General features: G+C 42.3%; 1 protein-coding gene and 1 long non-coding RNA gene across 14 annotated transcripts in view; one reads left to right on the plus strand and one right to left on the minus strand.

Moving 5' to 3' along the window:
- Positions 1 to 23,066, plus strand: part of EPHB1 (EPH receptor B1) — a 334,289-nt gene that overhangs the window by 302,470 nt on the left and 8,753 nt on the right. For 6 of the 13 annotated variants that reach the window (XM_081910347.1, XM_081910346.1, XM_081910345.1 and 3 more), the window contains 3 exons: positions 1,410 to 1,559; positions 6,088 to 6,281; positions 7,865 to 8,020. In XM_081910347.1, the coding sequence (XP_081766473.1) occupies positions 1,410 to 1,559; positions 6,088 to 6,281; positions 7,865 to 8,020 (500 nt within the window). Of the gene's footprint in view, positions 1 to 1,409; positions 1,560 to 6,087; positions 6,282 to 7,864; positions 8,021 to 9,094; positions 10,363 to 18,004; positions 18,068 to 18,520; positions 18,808 to 23,066 lie in introns of those variants that run through there. The other 7 variants (XR_014168173.1, XR_014168176.1, XR_014168177.1 and 4 more) reach the window with 6 other exon arrangements.
- LOC309369665 lies at positions 17,115 to 17,828 on the minus strand. Its single transcript, XR_014168239.1, has 2 exons — positions 17,454 to 17,828; positions 17,115 to 17,419 (listed from the first exon to the last, which is right to left on the minus strand). It is a non-coding gene; the product is annotated as an uncharacterized lncRNA (long non-coding RNA).

Below are 23,066 nucleotides of genomic sequence, written 5' to 3' on the forward strand. Positions count from 1 at the left end.
AGCAACTCTTTGGTGTATTCCTTTTGCTCTCTGAACCTGTCACTTTACCAAGGAGAATAATAACAATGTATTTTGTAAAATCTACTGAGACTTCCTAAGGAAACCTAAATCATTCTCCTCCTCCTCATACATCAGCACTTGAATAGCTGGTTTGTCTGGAATAGTGTTGCACTCTGAAATTTTGTATTTTGTGATTTTCCACTGATCTGTCAGGATTTGCAGTGAACCAAGGACATTGGCATTCATACTGAGCTTTCTTTTTAAAGCTTTCAATTGCTTTGGTTTATTTTTTTAATGTGGACAATTAAGAGCAGGGGTAGCCAGCTTTATGTTATTGTCAAGCACCACTCTGTTCCCCAGATACTAGGAAGGTTGCATACAACCTGATGCTGGCCTGAGTTTAAAGGGAATGGTGAACCAGCACCCAGCTCAGATTGAACCCTAATGCTGATTTATTGCCCCCTGCAATTGATTAAGAACCAGATCCAGGTGTTTCCTGAATTGACCCATATTGAGCTAATCTGGTGCCCTGGGGCTGTACACCGTCATAGAAACCAACAAACTGCATTAGCCTTAAAAAATAAAATGAATTTACAAATCTTGGTGTTTTATTGTTTCTTAGAATTCCTGAGCAATGCCAGGTATATCCAGCTAGTCTACTATATATTTTGGGAAGTTGTTTCTCTGTTTATTATATGTTTGGACATATATGTTTGCTATATGTTTGGACACCTATATGTTTGTAACCAAATTTTGCATAATGATTTGTGAGATCAAGGAGCAGGTTTTCATCTATGAATGGGTAGAACTTGAAGCCATTTTAAATCAAGATGGTGGAACCTTTCAAAACAGCACTGACTTTAGCCATTGATTGCAAAACAGCACTGTGGGGTTTTGTTGTTGCTGTTATTTCTTAGAATTCCCAGCCGTGTTGGTCTGCCGTAGTCGAAACAAAATTCCTTCCAGTAGCACCTTAGAGACCAACTAAGTTTGTTCTTGGTATGAGTTTTCATGTGCATGCACACTTCTTCAGATACGTGTGCATGCACACAAAAGCTCATACCAAGAACAAACTTAGTTGGTCTCTAAGGTGCTACTGGAAGGGATTTTTAAAATATAATTTTATAGTTATTGTTTGTTAGTTTCATCGCTTTTAGGTTTAGGTCTCCCAAGGTGGCACAAAATATAAAATTCAAATAACAACTGTAACATGGGGGGGGGAGAATGGGGGGATTTGAAACTCGCTAATACATATTAAGGAATTATGTCTAAAAGAGTCGTAGTAACATGTAAAACTGTCAGCAGAATAAAACATAACTAGTAGCCATCAATACTCACGTCCTCCATGAATTTGTATAATGGCCTTTAAAGGCATCTATAGTTAACACTTGTCTTTTCTCCTCCTTCAGGGTGGGAAGATCCCAGTGAGGTGGACAGCCCCAGAAGCCATCGCCTACCGCAAATTTACCTCTGCCAGCGATGTGTGGAGTTATGGGATTCTCATGTGGGAAGTGATGTCATTTGGGGAAAGACCCTATTGGGACATGTCCAACCAAGATGTGAGTTTGGTGAATCCCTCCCTTAGACCACAGAAGCCATATTCTTTTGTTTTTCTCGAGGGTGGAAAGAATTTTTCACAACCACACGTCCAGCAAGAATTGCTCAATGGTTTTCCAGTGCTATGTCAACTGTCGTTCTTTCAGCAAAATCTTTTGTATGGAATATGTCTTAGTGTAGCTTTTCCTTTAAGGGGAGGTCTTTCTGCATAGGGAGTGGCTTGGTTGGGACAATGGAATATACTTGTACAATACTCTTTCTTTCCCATACACAGCAGCATTATTTTTCTGCCTGATATCATTCCTATCTACCTGGGCTCCACCCCCCCCCCATGTAGGTTAGTGTAGCCCTCATGTAAATCAATATTGAAAGGAAGAAAGACATTTGAAGAGGGACATTGATAAACTTGAACATGCCCAGAGGAGAGCAGCCAGGATGAAGAGAGGTCTGGAGTTTGTCCTATGATGCTGGTTTTAACCATTAAAGCCCTATATGGCCTAGGACCCTCGTACCTACAGGACCGCCTCTCCTGGTATGTCCCATGGAGGACCTTACGGTCTTCAAACAAAAACATATTGGAGGTCCCGGGCCACAGGGAGGTTAGGCTGGCCTCAACCAGAGCCAGGGCTTTTGCGGCTGTGGCCCCAATTTGGTGGAATGCTCTGTCACAAGAGACTAGGGCCCTGCGGGACTTGACATCTTTCCGCAGGGCCTGCAAGACAGAGCTGTTCCACCAGGCCTTTGGCCAAGGCACAGTCTGATCCCCTCCTTTGGTAATCCTTACAGAACTCTAGCCCAATGGTTGCCATTAATTTGTTTTTGAATTGATTTTAGAATGCTGTGTTACTTTTATTGTTGTTAGCCGTTCTGAGCCCGGCTTCGGCTGGGGAGGGCAGGATATAAATAAAATTTTATTTACTATTATTATGGGAGACAGTTGAAAGAGCCAGGTATATTTAGTCTAGGGAAGATTAAGGGGAGGCATGATCATTGTCTTCAGATATCTGAAGCACATACATGCAGAGACCAGCATAGGCTTGTTTTCTGTTGCTCTAGAGCAGGAATGGGTGGAGATTTTGGGAAAACCAATTTCAGCTAAACATTAGGAAAAAGTTCCTGAAGGTAAGAAATGTACAGCAGTGCAGCAGACTGCCATGGAAGGTGGGGAGTTCTCCGCTGGAGGTATTCAAGCAGTTTGGTTGCTGTAGTTTTAGCAGAGGGATGCTGTAGTTGCATCCTGCATTGAGGAGGGGTTGGACTAGAGGAACTCCGAGCTCCCTTCCAACACTCTTTGGAAAAGGTCCGTCTAATCTAGCATCCCGTTCAAATGTCCATGATGCCCACCAGAAGAGCCCTCCCTCATTTTTCCAGCAGCTGTTACTCACTGACTTGTGGCTTCTGAACATTGAGGTTCCATTTAGCTGGTGTGGCTAATAGCTCTTGAGAGAAGCATCTCCTACAGTTTCCTCTCTCACAAAGCCACTTAAGCAGTGGCAGCCGCCACATGTTGTGACAGTGAATTCTAGGTGTTAACTATGCTTGGGTAAGATAGTGCTTCCTTATATATATTCTGAATACCTTGTTCATTCTAAATCTCTTGTCAATCAGTATTAACCCCCTCCCTGGTTCTTATATTATGAGAAAAAGCAAGAAACCACATATTACTGCATTCTTATACTGTAAAACCCCCTGTGATCTTTGGATAGAGTGGTATATAAATTTTAATAATAATAATAATAATAATAATAATAATAATAATAATAATTCTCTTCATACTATTCATGATGAATGTCTGTTGTGTTAATTGATCTTACCTCCCCAAAAGAGCATTTCCTAGCCCTAAGGCTGTTCAGCAAGCACTTTCTTTTTAAGATCGAACAATCTTGCCTCGCCTTGTTAGCTGTGCAGTGAACAACTGGCACATCCATTTCCCCTTCCACAGTGTGCTGTGTGCACAAAGAAGGATGTTTGTTAGCGGTGTCCACAACTATATATTACAGCATTGTAGAAGTGCAGTATGGAAGACAAGTCTCTCCTTAATCACACAGCCACACTGAGCCATGCAGTGACACCTTTTGTATCTGAGCACTGGGGCTGCCTGTTTTATCTACTGGTGATTTTCAGGCGGAAAGGTTGGGAGTCAGTTCCAGTGCTGATGCATGCTGGGCCCTCGAGAAAGGCTGGGAAATGCTAGCTGTGAGGTGCAAACTCCAGCTTGCCATTCCCTTCTTCTTATTTTCCCTTGAACCTGTGCTGCAAAGAAAGAGTTTCGGAGATGAAAGAAGCTGAGAAGGGGAGAGGAGCAGAGGAAGAGGAGCCAGTATGGTGGTAATTGGACACTAGGAACCTGGCAGGCCTTTGAAAATGTTCAGAGGGTTTATGAGCCAGGCACAGAGACTTGATGAAGTCCTGCACTCCAGCATGATAGGCAGAGATAATGAGAGTGGCGGCTGCTAACAGGGAAGGGACTACCTTTGTCTTGAAGCTTCAGAACTCAAATTAACCTCTCAATGCCCTGCTTCCTTCGGAGTGAGGAATGTTTCCTTTGCTTCTTGTGCAGAGGGCACACACCTCTTCCTTTACTCCATATTAGTGTTCTGAACACTGGCTGGGAAAAAGAGCTCAATTTCTAAAGGAAAACGAGGGTGGGGAACATACCTTAGCCCAGGAGGGATATAGCAGGGCGGCTCTGGAGGAGAGGCAACATTTTAGCTTGCTGAATCCAGTGCTAAATTTACCACATTCTAACCACCCAACAGTTTAATCTATATAACAAGAGAGATTCTTTTCTAAGCCTTGTTGCCATTCCTGCTGTGGTTGAGCTTCACTAGTAGAGCAAAATGGGAGGACCTGTAGAGAGTAAATTAGTAAGATGAGCCAAATGAGATTCTTCTAAGCAGCAAGGGCAGGTAAATTGCTCCTCCTGTTATATATTTGAGTTTTTAGTTCACTCTGCTGGTTAGTGGGTGGGAATATCCTTTTGTTTTATTTTTAGTGTGCTGTCAGAATTTTCTGTCACTGTTATGGGATGACTTGTTTTTTGTTCTTTGTACACCCCCCAATATATTGTATGGAATGTTATTGTTTCAAAATAATTTCATATCTATCTTTCTATACATATCTATCTATCTATCTATCTATCTATCTATCTATCTATCTATCTATCAGTGTAAGTCTCTTGCCTACCGTTTAGGTAACAAGCAACATAAGTAGTAGTAGTAGTAATAATGATAATAATAATAATAATAATAATAATAATAATAATAATAATAATAATAATATTGCCACTGGCCAACCTGTGTGAAGTTAAACACTAACTTAGGACCAAGCTAGATAGGAATCACATGATGGGTCCTTTGGTGCTTGTTTTTTCTATGCTAAATAGCAGCCACCAAGGGATACCAATCCAGATAGGAATGCTGGGGCTTAAACTTTTTCCCTCTGACATGATCCCAGTCTGGACTATATGCCCCATGACTAGTATTTGCATTCATACACACACACACTTTTGACTAGCGGGCATCCTTCCTTGCTTCCTTTTGCTGCACTTTTGCTGCAGATATAGCATTGGCATGCCTGGTGGGTGCAATGGGGACAATTGCCCTTGACCTCATGTATGGAGGCAGGCCACATCCGCACAGATGAACAGTACACTCCACGTGGTAGGGGAAAGGGCTCAAGTGAATATTCAGCCTCTCAGCCTTGCAAAGGCCCTGACCATGACCAATTGTAGAGGAAGAGGACTGCCAGCTTGAATTGAATTTGCAGGACCTGCAAGCAAACAATACAGCAAGCAAGACTTAACATGGACACTGTACCAGAGCCTGCAATAAACCCAGATGCCAACTTTGCTGCCACATACACCCAGACAACACCATCACTGGACCCAACACACCATCTCAGGCCTATTTAATTGCTTATCTTCTAGACCTGGTCTTAATAGAGATATTGGATTCCTGTCTCATTACATATGCTAATCATCTGCATACTATCCCTTGCTTTTTCCTGTAGCACTAATTGCAGTCGTTAACAGTTGTCAACAGGTTTACCATACCCATTGAGTCAATCTCCCATCTCCTACTACACTCCTGAGAAAAACTCCACCCTACCCTCCCACCATATATAAGAGTCTGGTGACTTCTGTTTCAGTGTTTCTGAAGAAGTGTGCATGCACACAAAGCGTATACCAAGAACAAACTTAGTTGATCTCTAAGGTGCTACTGGACAATGATAGGTAGGTAGGTAGGTAGATAGATAGACTGCATCAGACCAACACGGCTACCTAACTGAATTTGCAGGCGCCGTCTAAAGTGAATATGAAACCTCTTTTTATTGGTCCTAATGAAAGGGTTTGGGCATACCCAGCAAGGGTCTAGGAGGTTTTTCCTTCAAGTTAAAATGTTACCCCCCCCCCATCCTTTGTTGCTGATTTTCTTTTTTTAACAAAAAAACACTGATGACCCTCCAAGTTGTTTTTCTTAACGTTTGTATTTATCTCTTTAACTTACCGATGCACTTTTATTTTTGTAGGTAATTAATGCAATTGAACAAGACTACCGGCTCCCTCCTCCCATGGACTGCCCAGCTGCCCTCCACCAGCTTATGTTAGATTGCTGGCAGAAAGACCGCAACACCCGGCCACGCTTTGCTGAAATAGTTAACACCCTAGACAAAATGATCCGTAATCCAGCAAGCCTCAAAACCGTGGCTACCATCACCGCTGTGTAAGTTTCCAGCTGCCTTGCTGCGTAGTGGCTGAGGCCCTGAAAGCCATATTTGGCATCGCAAGTAGAACTGCCAAGCAGCTTTTTTTAAAAAACAACAACAACAACTTAGTTGATTAATAATCTCTCTTAAATTTTAAAATGATTAATTAATCAGTTTTATTTAAATATATTTGCATATTACCAAACACTTAAAATATGGCTCTTTTAAAGGGGAGTGAGACAATTTACCATTTTAATTAACAGAAACTACTACTTGTTGTTCTTGTTCATTCTATAGTACAGTTACATAACAAAACAGTAAATCGTCAAAACAGAATCAAGTTGCTCTTAAGTGAGTCCTGCCAATAAAAGTTCCTGTCGTTTAAAGGATTGCATCAGTTCAAGCTTCAGAATATAATCTATTGGTTAAAGGTTGTGATTCAAAGCCAAAGAGAAGCAGAGAGGCCTGCATTCTAATTAATGACTCCTAAAGTACTATTTCTGATCCCCCTGCTCCCAACTTCCCAGAAGAAAAGAAGGTGGCAGGAATGGCCCAAGCCATGTGAGTGTGCAGGCTGTGGAAGAGGAAACTATAGCCACTTCATTCCTCCCTAGTTCTTTTGCTGCATCGAGCTAAGCCTGGACAAACCATGAGCTGTAAACCATGGGACCATCCTTGGTGACAGCTCATAGTTTGTCTGGGGAGAGCTAAACTATGAAGCCAGGTTTGGGTGACATGCTCAGCCAAGTCATGGCACCGCAACAAAATGACCAGAGAGGGGCAAAGTGGGTGGTATCTCTTCTCCATGAACCTGTATGCTTCCATGGTCATGCTAAGCCATGGTTGGCTCAGTGTGGTGTGCAAAGCAGACTACCATGTAGGAGCATCCAAGGACTCCATACCAAACACATTCCTCCTTGTCATCCCCACTCCCTCCAGATGAATCCTCAGTGGGGCAGGGAATGTCACTCTGGCTGAAACCAATGCAGATGCCACAGATTCTCCAAGCCCAGGAAGCTACCAAATTAACTTTTTACTGTCCAGAGCATCTAGAAACTCTGTGTGGCCAATGGGACTGCCACCTTTCCATTGGAAAGTTATGGGTGGAGAAGCAGAGGTGTCCTCATTTGCATCAAACAGGCCATAGCCAGCACTAAAACACTTTTTGCACATCCAAAACTGGCCTATTGAGGATGCAGTTCTGACATAAGCTCCCTGGCATGCTAGTTTTGAATTTGCACGAAGAGGGCTTTGTTTTTAAAAAAGAAAAAGTACAAGAGGGAACATTCAGACATTTGATCCTCATCCTTCAGCCTGAAGTGGTGTCATCTGGTAGCAGCATCAGGTGAGCCTGGTGTCCCTGTGTTTTGCCTCATGGAAATGTGGGAAGGTGTATCTGGCACCACTGAGTGAATGGGATGGAAGAGAAGGTTGAATGAAGGTTGGAATTTGTCCAGTCACAGGACCAGGTAGGTTAGTGAGAGGAGAATAAGCGGAACCTCAATTACCCAATTTTTGCTCATTCTGCCTTTGTTTTTCTTATCATAGTTCATAGTTAATGATTATTCTACCCTGACCTATTGTTTGTCTCATGATCTAGGCCTTCTCAGCCACTGTTGGACCGCTCCATCCCTGATTTCACTGCCTTTACCTCAGTAGAAGATTGGCTCAGCGCCATCAAAATGAACCAGTACAGAGACAGTTTTCTGACTGCTGGATTCACGTCCCTTCAATTAGTTGCCCAAATGACATCAGAGTAAGTGGTGCCTTCTCATTCTCACTTCAGTTTTTAGCACACAGATTGAATGAGTGTTCTTACCTCAGTGATGAGAGAAGACGGAAACAGGGTTCAAGAATTCACTGGGCAGATTCTGGATCAGAGTAGAACTTCAGCACTGGGAATGTGCTGACTTCCTGAAAACAGGGATTTATTTTTTCCCATTTTTTGTTTGGCCTTTGAAAATGAACCACTTCCTTTCTGACTTCATATGGAGTCTATTGCTGTGCTGTTTTTTTCCTGTTGTTGTTTGGCATATTTAAATTCTGTTATTTCATGGATATTTTATTGTCGTTGGGTATTATTTTAGTTTCTGAACTGCTTTTGGAATGAATGTGTGTGTGTGTGCACACAAACACATTTTAAGTAAGTAAATATATATATATAAGGAAGGGAAGCAGGTCATAACTTGTAAGGCAAAATGTCTCCTCCAACAAGCTCTTTATCACTTTGCCTCCATTTCTCTTGGCCAGATTAATTTGCTCCCAGAATTCATTTGCACTCAAAAACTTCCACATGTTCCTTGCTCCCACGCTAACCATTAGCTTCATTCATCATCAAAGGCTCTTCAACCAGTAAGCTATACTCTCAGGTATTCACCCACTCGCTGCCATCTTCCCAGTAGCCCTCCACCTAGAGGTCCACCTATGAATCCATAGTGTTGGGTGTTTCTGATGTGGTGTCCCATCCCCCCATTCAGGGATTGCAGTAGCTCCATAATCTTGGATGCAGAAGCCTAGAAAAGAGCATGTGGTTATGTGGTTAGGCAGTTAGCATCTTTGCAGAAAGGGAAAATAGACTCCCTAATCCTTTTGTGCTCAAGTGTCCGTTTGTTGTGGCTTTGAGAAAAGTAATACTTTTGGCTCATACACATATGCACATTCATCCCATGTCTTTCATCAGCACCGATTGCTGATCTTTGGTTACCAGCCTAGTTTCCTGTACTGCAGTTTGAATTTGCCAGGCCATGTATCATGTCCACATAGCCAAAGGAGAGACTTGGGACAAAGGTCTCTACTACACGAGTATGATCCTGTCTCTTGTCTTTTGCAGAGATCTTCTAAGAATAGGGGTGACCTTAGCTGGACACCAGAAGAAGATCCTGAACAGTGTCCAGTCTATGAGAGTACAGATGAGCCAGTCGCCAACTTCGATGGCATGATGCTTCGTGTCTTCTTACAACAATGGGGGAAAAGAGGGGAGGACAGAGGAGGGTTGGATGTGGGAGGGGAGGGTGAGCCGACAAGACAGTGAGATGTTTGCAGAGGTTGGATTATCGTCTGAGAACTTTTAGGAGCTGCAGGCGAAGAGGACACAGGACTTGTTTCAACATGGCAACTTCCGTTTCTCTCCAACAGAAGCACACTTACTGATGCCATGGGAAGCAGCATATAAATAAGTATAAATATGTACAAACCATATATTTAAAAAAAAGCAGTGAAGACAAACCAATGTGTGTTGGGAGGAAAAGAGACTCTAATCCCACCACCAGTGAGCAGTAGTCAAGGGGCCGGTGGGAAGGAGAGAGATGCAACCCAGAGCAACCATCTTCAGCAATCATATTCCTTTTCTTCTCTTCTTACGTTCTCCTGAGGGAGTCCTTCTCACCCACCCATTTCCCTGTTTTGCTCATAAACCCTGGGGAATTTTCTTCAACAGTCTCTACAGCTACCTACTAGAATATCAAGGCATTGTTCCACCAGTTACCAAAGGACTTCACTGACCACTGCATGGGGGATCCAGAACAATCCAGTTAATGTCTTCATATTGAAGAAGAGATGTACCTTCAATAGAAAACCTTGTTTTTTTCTTTTGCTTGCATTTTTTTGCAAAAAGGGAAAAAAATCCTCATGGAAAAGAAGAAAGAGAGAAGGTGTTCCCGCGAGTGTGTGTGTGTGTGTGTGTCTGTATGTTGTCAACTTAACTGAGGAGTCACTCACTGCTTGTCCATAGCAGGAAAAAAACCAAGTGGGACTGACGGAAGATAAATTCACCACCTCCGGGGAAACTGGAGATTCAGTGGGGGAACAGAAGTGGTATGTTTTGCTTTCTGTCTAGATCAACTGCATATGGAACATGTAATAGGAAATGGGGGGAGAAAAGGGAAAGCAAAGGATTTCATAGGAGGAAGAAAGCAGAAGAGTGGACTATGCAACAAGGGTTTCGTGTAAAACTGTTACAGGATGCACAACTGTAGAGGCAACTGAACAGTAGAATCTAGCATCCCAGGGACCAACAGAGGAAGACTCGGGGATATTTAGTTTCCTTGTGTGAACCTAAGAATTTTGATATATATTCACTTTGGTTTCATGCCATCAGAGGTAGGTTCATGTGCTGCATCCATCTGTCTGTCCATCCCTTTCCTTTACTGCTTGTCTCTTATGTTTCTTTAACATTCTTTCATTTGGCCCTTTTCCCCTCTATATATTATCATTCTGGTAACTTAGCTCATTTAAAGTAGACAACAAATTAGCTATACCTCGCAGTATATAGGAGGAACAGTAGCCCTTCTTTAATCAGAAGAGTTTATGCAAATGACCCTGAGATTAAGAGTCCCATGCTCTACCGACTGAGCTAGCCGGGCACTACAAGAGTTTATGCAAATGAATTGTCCCTTAACGAGGCTTTTAACTAGACTGTTATAATTGTACACTGTCACTTTTTAAGGGATGCAGCCAACTGTCAGCTTGCACTTCATTAAAAAAAAATGGGTGCAATCAGCTATTTTTTTTCCTAAAGCAAACCTGGAAATGCAGCTGGCTTTCAGAATTGGAAGAGACCTAATGGATTATCTAGGCCAACCCCTGCCCTAAACAACATCTTATAAATATAAGCATCTTCCATTGATGTCTGTCTGGGGGAGGGGGGATGTTTTAAGTTCAAAGGAAAATAATTCCACTGCTTCACAACTGCCAGGTGGGTACATTATCTACATCGCCAGTGCATTGAGTCATACATATGTATGGTGCCCCAGTGTTATGAATTGTGATCCCATAGTATAATAAGGCTTCCTTCAGACAACACTTGTTTTATGTGATCTTTCACATAATATAAAGGCCACTTCTGAAAATATAGTGAAAAATTAGTGTTCATTTCCATGTTAATTACTTCTGGGGGGGGGGGGAGTGCTGTAATTTCCCTGCAGTTTTCATGGATCATGCCAACACAGCTCACATGATGAAATTTGGGGTGGTATTCTGGCATACAGTTCTTTTTCTCACCATTTTCATGGGTGAATCATGGGGGAACAGAAGCCCTCATGTGCATAAAGGGTGGCAACATATCTGATGCCGCCCGCTGGTGTGAATAAAAATTAGCACAATGTGGTGGTATGTTCCATTATGTATATTCCATAGTGCAACAGGTGATCCAGTTTAAAAAGAAGCACTAGCATTATAACCAGCTAAACTAATGCAATAAACCACATCTGAATGTACCCTAAGATGCACATACACCATTGGTAGTAGTATCCATACCTGTTTTCTCTTAAAGGAGCTTTGCAGCTCTTCTACCAAATTTTCTTGCCATGACCCTAATTCTAGTCAGCTCTGTGAGTGTGTGTACATGCATGTGCCTATTTCTGTATATTAATCACCAATGTATACAGGAGAAATGTGTGTAAAAACACCATCTATTTAAGTGGGAAGTGTTTTTGTGCAGGTAGGCAATGTTATTTTTAAAAGTGTTTGATAGTCCAGAATGTCTGAAAAGAGCTTCTTACCATCGCAGAATTAAAGCTGAAAGGATATATTGATTTTCCTGGGCCAAATGTGGAAGCATGTCATTTGCACCCATGCTCATTACACCTCTGTCATAATCCCATCTGTAGATTTGGGTGGGAGGGCAAGTGCATATGCAGCAAATGTAGGTGTAGTAGAATTATCCGTCATCATCACCTCCAGGCTAATCATTCTGTATAATATCTTGCATCTCTTCTTATATCATGGCATTCAACAGCTTCTTTTGCAGCATCACAGACGTCGCATAAATCAGCCACTGTGTTTACAGCTACTCTGGCCTCACCGTGGGAGCTATAAAACTTATTTATTCAAAAGCAGAGTTGAGTAATATTATGAAGGTTACCCTAATCCCCCCCTCCTCAAGCTCATGTTTCAGCAGCAGTCCACTTGGCAGCCCCAACTCACGCCCGGTGGGTTTGTGCTCCCTTCCCCTGGTTCGTCAGGATCTGCCACAAATCAAAGCAAGATGTTGAGTGGAATAGATCTTTTGCTCAGTAATGTTTGCTTTAGGGATATTCTGGAGTTGATGGAGCTCCATATTTGGGGTTGGGAAGGATTTCCCTCCACTTGCTTTGATTTGCTAATTTGAACATATTCAAATTCCTCGCAATGAGTGTGACCATTTGGCCTGTCTCACTCCTTACCTTCTAGTCAGGGCCGGTGTGAGTTAAGTGAGCGGATGGCTTTAGCATTTGAAAGAGAGATGGGTTAGGTGGCCTTTCTGACGCTTTTCAGTGTTGTGAGAGAAGGAAGGGTGATGGAGCACCAGCCAGTCTCTGGCAAATTACCACAAAACAGGGAGACCTGAAGGCTTCTTTATATCATTGCCATCTGATTATTAGGAAAGTTCCCTGCAGCCCAGGTTAGAAGGAGATGCTAACAAGATGCAAAAGAATGATGTTTTATCTTGCAGGGCCTCCCCAGACAGGCAGCGGAAAAAAGCCCCTTGTTTAACAACACAAGGGAGTGTTCTTAGCCCTGTCTGATAGCCAGTCATGAATCCCTTCTGGAGTATTCAGCACAAAAATCTGTATTCAAGTATGTTGTCAAACCAAATACAACATGCATAGAAAAGGTGTATTCTGAATATTAATCCTCTAAACCAGTCCATTGATATTCATGCAAGGTGGGTTGAAGGAGCTTTTGTGCTCATTTCTTATGACTTTTGCTTTTATTAGGATAAATCCAAAGGTGTGAAAAGCACGACAATGATGACTCAAGCTATAAATACGCCGTTCTACCTATCTGGCAATATTGCTCCTAATTTAATGCGAGTTTGTCATATTCTTCCATGCCTCTGAAAGCTTGCTTGGCATCACTTGTGAAGTTTGTTAGCCTTGCGCAGACAGAACTGAACAGCTAGTTACCTGAGTGGTTATTTTTAGTAGCACCTGATGGCCACAGGAAAATGCCTGTCCGTTTTGGCTCTCAGCTCATGATGAGCTGGTTCTGTACACTCTTGTCTATGCCATGGGCACTCTGTGGAATGCAGAGATGACCGGGAGGCTGACAAAGTGGGTGCGAATGCTCCACCAGTGCAAGGATTTCTGCTTCTGCAATGGAAGGTTATCTCCATCTCTTGCCCCTGTGCACCCCTAAATGGGTTCTAGGGGTTCCCTTGACCCTCTGGAGAAGATTTCCAAAGGGTGCATGGTGTGGGGAAGGTGGGTGGGTTGGAGAATCCCATTCTGCAAGTGGAAACTCTTGAACTGACAGGACTGCTTAGTTGAATACTGTCCAAAATGCCCCATTCCAACAGTATTCTGCAGTGCTGAGGGCTAGGAAGCAAGTAGAGAAATGGCGAGAGAGCAACTAGCAGAAGGTTTGCAGACAATTTCTTTGAACACTACTCACAGCTCATTATTGAGCCTATTCAGTGGCTGTGATGTCAGCAAAGAAAGTTCTTTTCTATTCCTATCGCTTTCTCATAGTACCATCCAGTGAAGCTTTTCCAGGTGGTTCAGGGACGTCTTCCATTTGGCTTATATGGCACTGTTCAGAATTTGGAGGCCAGCTGTGACATCTTTGCAAAGCACTTTAAGGATCAAATTGCTCATATCCATGGTGACATGGATGTGACAGTGGAATCAGGTCTGTCTATGGAAGTGTCCACTTTTGAGGATGGAGACAGTTAAAATGCACTTGTATTTTACCCAGAAAAAGTGCATTGAAAAGTATGTATTGGGGAAACACAAAGAAAAATGTCTGCAATAATGCATATACTGTACTGTATAATAAGGCATACGATTTGAATGTGCACTTTTCATTCAATCTTTTGAAAGATCCATATACAAAATGGTATAGAATAGCTGTATGATTGAGTGCCAGTGAAAATGAAATGGGATGGACTTAGGCTGATCTGTCCATCCTTAGTCATAGCATCCTGCATTTGTTTGCTGCTCTGTGTCTCTTCTGGAGAAAGACCATTGGAATTGATTTCTGAGTGCTCCCTTCCTGCACTGTAAAAACAGGGGTATCAGGACTGTTGTTCTCCAGATGTTGTTGAACAACTCCCATCATCCTAGGATAACATGGCCAAAGGTTAGGGAAGATGGAATTTCTAGTATAACAGCAACAAATGAAGTACACCACACTGTCTTCCCCTGTCTACAAATAAGCCATTAGTCTAATTTGCAGATACAGTCCTTTTTTTTTCTCTAGTATTATTTATATTTGTCACTTACCTATGGTCACCTCACCCACCACCCAGGTCATATTTTTGTATACCACCCTTTGATCATTTTCTGAGGTAACACCTAATCAGTAATCATTGCCATCTACATTTCTGAAAGCTATGGAAATTTGCTCTCCAGTTCAGGTCGTCCTTGGACTTAGGAATATATGGCCACATTCCCCAGCTTCCTATTCTTCTTTCTTCTTTCTTGTTTGGGGAACCCTAGCATTACTTTCCACTCCCTGGTTTCCACACCCAAAGCTGTTCTTTTCTCGGTCTGCAGCTTTCTCCACTCACTGTTTATCAATTTATCTATTTGTCGATCTCACCTTTCTCTTTATTTCCTGTGACTGAGTGTGTCTTGTTCTCCCTTGTTCTCAGCCATGTCTTTAAATCTATGAAATGGTTTTCAATTGTCAGCTTCATCCCTACATTTCTATGGCAACGGCAAATTCCCGTCCTACTCCTCTCTCCCCACCCACCCCAGCCCGGCCCGGCCCTCCTCCCATGTAGTGGATAAGCTGTGAGAATGCTGACAAGCTGTTGAGCACCAGGTAATTTATCTCCTAAAGTAGACAGCTGTGGCAAAAGGAAGAAGGGAGAGCAGGGCAGAGAGGTTGGGAGGGAGGCAGCCAGGAGGGGGTTGCCCTGCCAAGATGGGGGCGGAAGGGAGGTCATGGAACAAAGGTTTGCAAGGGCTGGTGTTTGCAAACAAGGGAGAATGAGCAGGGAAAGGTGCTAAAATGCCCCTTATAGATATGGGCAGATGGTGCAATGTTCGCTAAATGGCTGTTTGCAATTCCACTGAGTGCTGCAGAGCCATAACCATAGCTCTGGGGTAGGAGCAACAGACCTGGCAGAGCTGTGGCACACTGGGGCACTGACCTGGGATGCATTAAGTGGCACTTGAGGCTGGAGCACCTGGTACCTTTGCCATTTAGCTACAAGCATGCACCTGAGTTGCAGGGTTTCTCTGAGTGCCCACCCTCCCTCCCTCTCGGCAAATGCCTGGGCTGCTCCAGTGCGTTTTCTGCTTCCCTGTATTCCCCCCCCCCTTTGTGTTCTATGATCCAGAGAAGGCCAAGTGATGGGAGGGTTACAAAGGAGGGGGGAGGCTGCTTTGTGATAACAGTAATTCAAATGGGGATGACAGAGTGCATAGCTGGTAGCCAAGGGAAGTCAATCGCTTTCATATCGGAGATAATAAATACTGCAGGAAGGGAGAGAGGAGTCCATATGCATAGCATTATTATGCGCCTCTTTATAAATAAAAGAAATATATTTTATGCTCTTTAATGACCTTCAAATTAACAGCTCTTTGAAAGCACTTATGTATATTTAATTTGAAATGGTGCTGAAAGCCTGAGTGGGGATCGCAGCGAAAGCAGCAGGCAGCCAGTTTTTAAATAAGAGTAAACTCGGGCCATTATTTCTCAGCCTGTCAGCTTTCCCTGGATTTAATGTACCAATTTTTAAAAGAGAAAACCTTTTCTTTCCTCCTTTGTGCTTTAAAGCTCTCCAGGATCCTTCTTTGCAGGCTACAGCAGCAGCTTAGGACTGTATTTAATTGTTCCCCCCTTTCTTTTTCTGCTTTGTATCGCATCTCTTGAGTAACAGCTTTCACTGATGGGTCACTCTTAGGTATACAAAGGATTAGGCTCCCCAGTGACCTGGATAGTATGTGCTAGTTTATGATTACCGATGTGTCATCATGGGATTATTTCCTGCAGCATGTTGTGCAACTAGCCTGGTGCACGACATCCATGACCTACAAGTCATCAGGTACTTCGTGCTGTGGAGACTTGTGTTATTTATGCCCTTGCTGTAGACAGGAGGGAGGGATCCAATGCCTGATGCATACAGAAGCTTTCACTTCTTGCTTTTGAACAGAAATACTCTGAATAAGTATAGGCATTTCTTACCGTACTCATCAAGCTGGGGTAGCCAAAGTGGTGGTCCAGATATTGTGGACTACAGTTCCCATTATCCTGAACCATTGGCCATGTTGTGTTGGCTGGAGCTGATGGGAATTGTTGTAGAGGGAACACATTGGCTGTCCCTGTCATATAACATTTCTTCTTGCAAGTAGAATCAGGAAGCTCCAGAGTTTTGATCAGGGGTTGGGAACCTCTAGCCCATGGGCGTAATTCGGTCCACTAACCTCTCCAATTGGCCTGGGAGATCATTTTGGCCAAGCTCACCTGCCTGACATCTGATGACATCAGGTGTGGGGCATATAAAGACCTGGATTAGCCTTAAGGGGTTTCCAGGTACTGCTGATCAGTTCTACATTCTAAAACTCTCCACAATTGGTCTTGTGGCATGCTTTCAAACCATGCAAGCTAAAAAAAAAAGTCACCTGATGTCATTGTGATGTCAGGTGATTATCAGGTGAGTTGGCCTCCTCAGCTATCAGTTTGACCCATGGGGATGGGAGATAAAACGATCTCACCCATTGGGTAGAGTAACCCATGAATGTAATTGTGGAGAGTGTTGATTTCTATATTATGCACACCTTCCCCCTCCTCCCCCTTATGAAAGGACAATTTTCATTCATGGGTAGAGAATGAATGTGGTGAGAAATGGCTATTATTTTTTTGTGTGGAATTTCTCTCCTAGTACAGATATTTTCATAATCTGTAAATTATATAAAAAAAAATCTTCATACCATTGTTTCCATCAAACATCTGGGCTGAAATAAAGTAGTGGGATTTGAGGGAGGCTGGCATGAACAGTTTTCTATTTCTGTTGAAATATAAACCAGAAGCCAAAGGTTGGTTTTTAATCAATGTGATCTTCAGATCTTACTTTACCAGCTCCCATCCACCTTTTCCCTCTGTTTAGGCTGTCTCTTGAATTTTATTCCTTTCTCAGATCTGCCCTTCTGGTCATATCCTCATTTCCTACCTTTTTTCAGACTCTTATATTTCTCTGTGTTTCTCCCAGTCCACTGTATCTCTCCCACTCCTTTATTATTATTATTTTTTAAAAAAAAAACCTCACCACCCTTGACCTTTTGCCTCCCCAGTTCCTGTTTCTTCTGTTCCTACTTCACTAGACCATCAAGTGAAACGAGAGCAGCCTAGCTATACTTACTAAGGGTTCAGCAGAGCAGAAGGCCTCACCGGAGGCAATTTGACTACAATGTTATCACTAAGTAAGTTCTACCAGGAACAGTTTGAGGGAAATAGCCTTCTCTTGGGGCTCCAAGAGCTGCAGGTGTAGATCTATATAGGCATATATATATCTGAGATCCAGCACTCTTAGAGCTGGTTGCAGATCAAAGACAAGCACATGTAGAATGATTGCTGTTTCCTATTCATTCCTTTGCATCCATTAAACATGTCCCAAAAATCTGTACAATGATGTCTTGAGTACCTTGGTAGTGTTGCAGCTATTTTCTCACTGTGTGTGAACAACGCGTTGGTTATATATTTCAGTCGTTTCTTTCTGAGCAGAGTTGGGCAAAAAGTTAGAGAATTGTTTTTTTAAAAATCCCATCAGAAGTATTGCTTTTATTTTTTATAATTGCAAATAGTTTTCTTCCAGGATCATGAGAACTTGGTCTGCAACAGACAGATGCACAACCCAACCGTTTCCTGTCGTCACAAGGTATAATTGGGCAGACTTCCCACTATTTGGAGGAATAATGTTTGCAATACAATGTGTTGGCAGAGAAACTGGAGGGTGTAGCTGATTCTGATGCTGTAGGAGTTTTCCAGCTGGCAGGGACAGGGAACACAGAGCATCATTTATGCATTATGGTTTTGGGTGAATTACTATGATTACTGCTGCTGATTTGCAACTGCAAGCTACACATTTGCAATTTGAGAAAGCAAGGTAGATTCTCCCTTTGATCTGTAAATGCTCCTAATAAGTTTTAACTACAATGTGTTCACTTGGAAAGCTGTCAAATCTTAGGGCTTCCTTTTAAAAATTCATCTTTCTAACTGTAGCGAATGAATCTTAATGTGAACCAGCTCCCTGCTCTGGGCCTATTTTTGTGTTTCGGTAGCAGGCAAATCAATTTGTAAAATGTAAAAGGCTTTACTTTTCCGATCATAGGTTAAATCACAACTTGTGCTGTGCAACTAGGCATTTTGCATCTGGTTCCCCTCTAAAGCTCTGAGTGAGCAAAAGAAGACGATCTACATAGATGTTCTTCATTTGCATGTCATAATCTGATTTGGGGGCTCTCTTTCACAAGCACTTGCCAAGATGGAAACTTTCCAGTAACAGCCTGGCAGCCCTCCAAATTATTTTGAACAGTGGATGAAAATTTACAGAAGACTCCCTAGACCTTGAAGCAGAAAATTTGTTGTCAAAAAGTCATAAAAATAGTAAGAAAACTAGTCCCTATACTACTCTACTCCATATTTAATTGCTTGTAAACAACAAGACTCTTTGCTGGGAGGTGGGGAATCAAAAGAAAGAGGTGGAAAGGAGATTCTCCCAGTCAATGGTGCATGAATAACGAATCACCACAATTATACATATTCAAGCGTTTCCTATCACCACTTCTCTCTTTTAGGTCCTTCTCTTTCTCTCCTCCCACCGGGTGGTATTCGGCTATGGACTACTCATAGGATAGGAGATCCACTACAATCAATGAACATGACTAACTTTGGTTCTTCATTTTTTAGTAGACCTACTCTGAGTAAAACATAGTTGAATACCATCCAATATACTTTTAGCTGTTAAACCTAACCCTTATTCAGAAACACTCAGGATTAGCTTCAAGTGGGCATATTTAGAACCTGCAAATGCTTATTTTGTAAACCACTTTGAGGTGTTTTTTTTTAACAATCAAGCAGGGTATAAATGTTATGAAATAAATAAAATAACTGAAGAAGCTGAAGCTCTGGCAATTGCCTGTATAGTTGGGGATGTTTGCCCTTTTCCAGAAAATAGGAGAACCCCCCCCCAAAAAAAATATATATTCTTGTGCTCTTGTTATTTCATTTCTATACCACAAACTCATATAAAAATATGTCTATGTGGTGTACAAAATCTCAGTTACGACCAAACAACATAATAAGTGAAATCAAACAGAATACATTCAGGAAACAGAGACTTGAAAATGGGTCATCTGACAAGAAGATGACAAAAAGCTATAAATCATTTTCATAAGAAAGCTTTCATTATAAGGCTTAGGTCACATCTCTGTGACCCAACAGCAGACCAATATGGATGTATTAATTTACAGAACAAACCATTGACTGCAGGTCTGAAGGAAGTACCGTATTTTCCCGTGTATAAGACTAGATTTTTTCCCTAAAAAATAACGTCAAAAATTGGGGGGCATCTTATACACGGATAAATCTCCCCCCATTTTCTTAAATCGGGGTCCCCAGAAATAGGGGGCATCTTATACATGTAGGCGTCTTATAGACGGAAAAATACAGTACATAAGACCGCAGGACAGTTTTTGAAGGAACAATCATTTGTCACTGTGCAATTGGCTGCATTTTACACTCATCACATGAGAGGCAGTCAAGTTATGGCAGCTGAGAATTCTAAAGGTGCCTTCTAGACCACGAGAATGTGAGTAAACTGGAAGTGTTTGCTTGACATCAAGTTACCTGAAAGCGAGGCACTGTTGGTGATAATTTTTTTCCTTATCACTGTTCCGCTAGCAGAGAATGAGATAGTGAAAAGACAAAGGCCTGTTAGTCAGCAGTGTTTCCTGGTCTCTGAGCATGACACCAAGAATGAAGTCACTCCAAGGTGTCCTTGACTGCTGATTGTCCAGAGGGTGCCCTTAGATAGATCAGTGGTTGCCAAACCAGTGCCAGTGGGTGCCATGTGCCCATGAAGGCTTTCAAAGGTGCCCTTGGGCATGGGGCCTAGACTCTGACTTTCCTTTTTTCTAACACTTTGGAAAGAAACAGGTAGGTAGCCGTGTTGGTCTGCCGTAGTCGAAACAAAATAAAATAAATTCCTTCCAGTAGCACCTTAGAGACCAACTAAGTTTGTTATTGGTATGAGCTTTTGTGTGCATGGTATCTGAAGAAGTGTGCATGCACACGAAAGTTCATACCAATACAGTGGACACTCGGGTTGCAAACCTGAAGCAGCTATAACCGAGGTATGACTGTAACAAACTTAGTTGGTCTCTAAGGTGTTACTGGAAGGATTTTTTTTATTTTGGAAAGAAAGTTATGAGGCAAGATGTACAGGAACCTTCAAAATGATTTCTGTGAAATAAAAGGCATGGCCACCGTGTGTGTGTGTGTGTTTCTGGTACTGAAAAGTGCTCCTTGCTGCTATTAGACAGCAACAGCACCAGTGTGTGTGCAAAATCAATACTGTGTGATTCAGGACCAGCAAAGACATAGCTGACTTCCCATGGTAAACCTAAGGTTGTCAGGGGTAGCTGTCTCTCTCTTTTAGTGTTATGCCACACACACCCCTTAGCAGCTATTGTGTGACTGGTGCTGCCCGCTCTCTGGCCAAAAAGGCTGGGGAAGCCTGCCTCAGATTTTCAATAGTCACACCCTGGCTACTTCTCAGGTGGTGATTGCGACATGTAACCAGACTCTAAATCCCAGTTTCATATATGAAGAAGTTAAAAGTGCATTTGGAAATTATATAGCCTATCCTTATCATCATTATTGCCCAAATGGTTCTTATCTCATACATTTTTAAAGTCAGGTGTGATATTTGTAAAATACTGGGGAAATCCATTTTGAATACATAAGCATCTTTTCCCCATTTTAAGTTGAAATTTCAGTGTGACAAATAGAGACCCAGTGGCCAAATGTAATGGCAGAGCTACACCTAATGTCCAGTCTTCATCTTGTGCTCTTGCATATTGTGCCAAATTACTCCTTCTATAACTTAAAAAACATAATAATTTCCCCCTTACTTTTTATTTTGCTTTCCCACTAGTGTATTGTGCCTTTAGAACTATTTCCCTCTGCTAGTAATAGCACTGAAGTTACCAGAGCTGCACCATGATTGAATTTGTCCCTGTTTCTTTCTGATTATCCTCAGGGGTCTCATTAGGTAACCAAACCCTTGTTTTGAAGGTGGGGAGAAGGGATGAAAATTATGGTTAACATCACTGCAATTCTCCATGCTAATTAGCAATGAGTGGGACTGACAGCATGAAATATAGCCCATGCCAAGAGCTGTGTTGCAGGAGGAGGATGCCTGGAGAGTTTCTTATCTAAAATGCAAATTGTGATTTCCAAAGACTATCAGGAAGATGAGTAATTGGTACAAGACACCACTAGCCCAACTTAAATAAATAATAGTATTTTCAGAATTTTTTTTAAAAAACAACAACAAACTTTTGCAATAACTTTTTAGGAAGGGGCATATAGAACTGGATTTGGGATTTGCACACACACACCCCTCCACGATTTCCCCATTCTTCCATTGAATAGATGCACTGGTTTGTTTCCTGCTTGGCAGGGGGTTGGACTCGATGGCCCTTGTGGTCTCTTCCAACTCTATCATTCTATTATTCTAGTCTGAAGGGAGCAAGATATCCTGATGTTCAAGATTAAAGGAAAGACCAGATGGACACCATGACTTCCTTTTAAGCATACTTCAAGTGGAGCCCATTGGCTTTGTGTGATAGTGTGCTCTAGTAAACATCTCCCTTTTCTCCCATATGCTCTGAGTTTCGTACCTGGCTAACAGCCTATAGCAAGGCCACCTGACTATTCTAGCTCACACTCCACGGTCTGGTTTGCATGAGCAAAACCGTTGTTTCTCAGGATAGTGTGTACATGTGGGATCTTGGAGAGGCACTTATGGCCACTTTGTTTGTCATTGGGCCTGTTTGCTCCCATACTGCACTGAACTAAGTCAAGGTTTGGCTTAGCATGTGGTCCAAACAGGACTCATGGTTAAACTTCACACGTGGTGCTGTAGCTAAAAACAAACCACAGCAAATAATAAACTTTGACTACAACTCATGGTTAGTGAGGAGAGATGAAATATACTCGGAGTCGAGAGTGGATTTCATGCTCTTTATTCAGCTCATAGTGGTGAAGAGAAATGGGAGTTCCCCCAGAATGTCTGCTTTATATACATTATTTACATAATGGGCCCCATGTGATTGGCTAATTCCGGGATTCTCCTGTAGGCCAATCAGTTTGCGGATTCACTTCCACCTGGAGCTGGATTGGGTGACTCCTGTGGACCAATCAGACTGCTGCATTCTGAATCCTATTGTTCTAGGACCAATCAGACTGCTGCATTTTGGATCCTATTCATCCAGCACATAACAAGAGAGCTTAACTATGAATCCTGGTTCAGATGGCATGGTAGTCCAATCTTTGGCTATGCTCATCATGATTCAGTAAGAAGGACCAGGGAAATACTAAAGGACCTGCAAGCTCATTTCCAGGAGCCCATATGTCTTGTGTGGTTCAAGTAAACAATAGTTTGCTTTACCATGTTATATGAACCAGGCCTATATGTGCAGAAGAATTGAGTAGCTTGTTCTACCTAGGCCTTTCTTCAGTGTTTTTGCCATGTCACAATACCACTTCTGATGCTCTGCTCTGCCATGTTTATCATCTCCATCCCATTTTCTAGGTTTGCGCCTATTCTCTGTCCCTGTCATGGGACAAAATATGTGGTGCTTCTGCTGAAC

This window comes from Podarcis melisellensis (assembly GCF_964234715.1).
Source record: "Podarcis melisellensis genome assembly, chromosome: 5".
NCBI lineage: Eukaryota > Metazoa > Chordata > Lepidosauria > Squamata > Lacertidae > Podarcis > Podarcis melisellensis.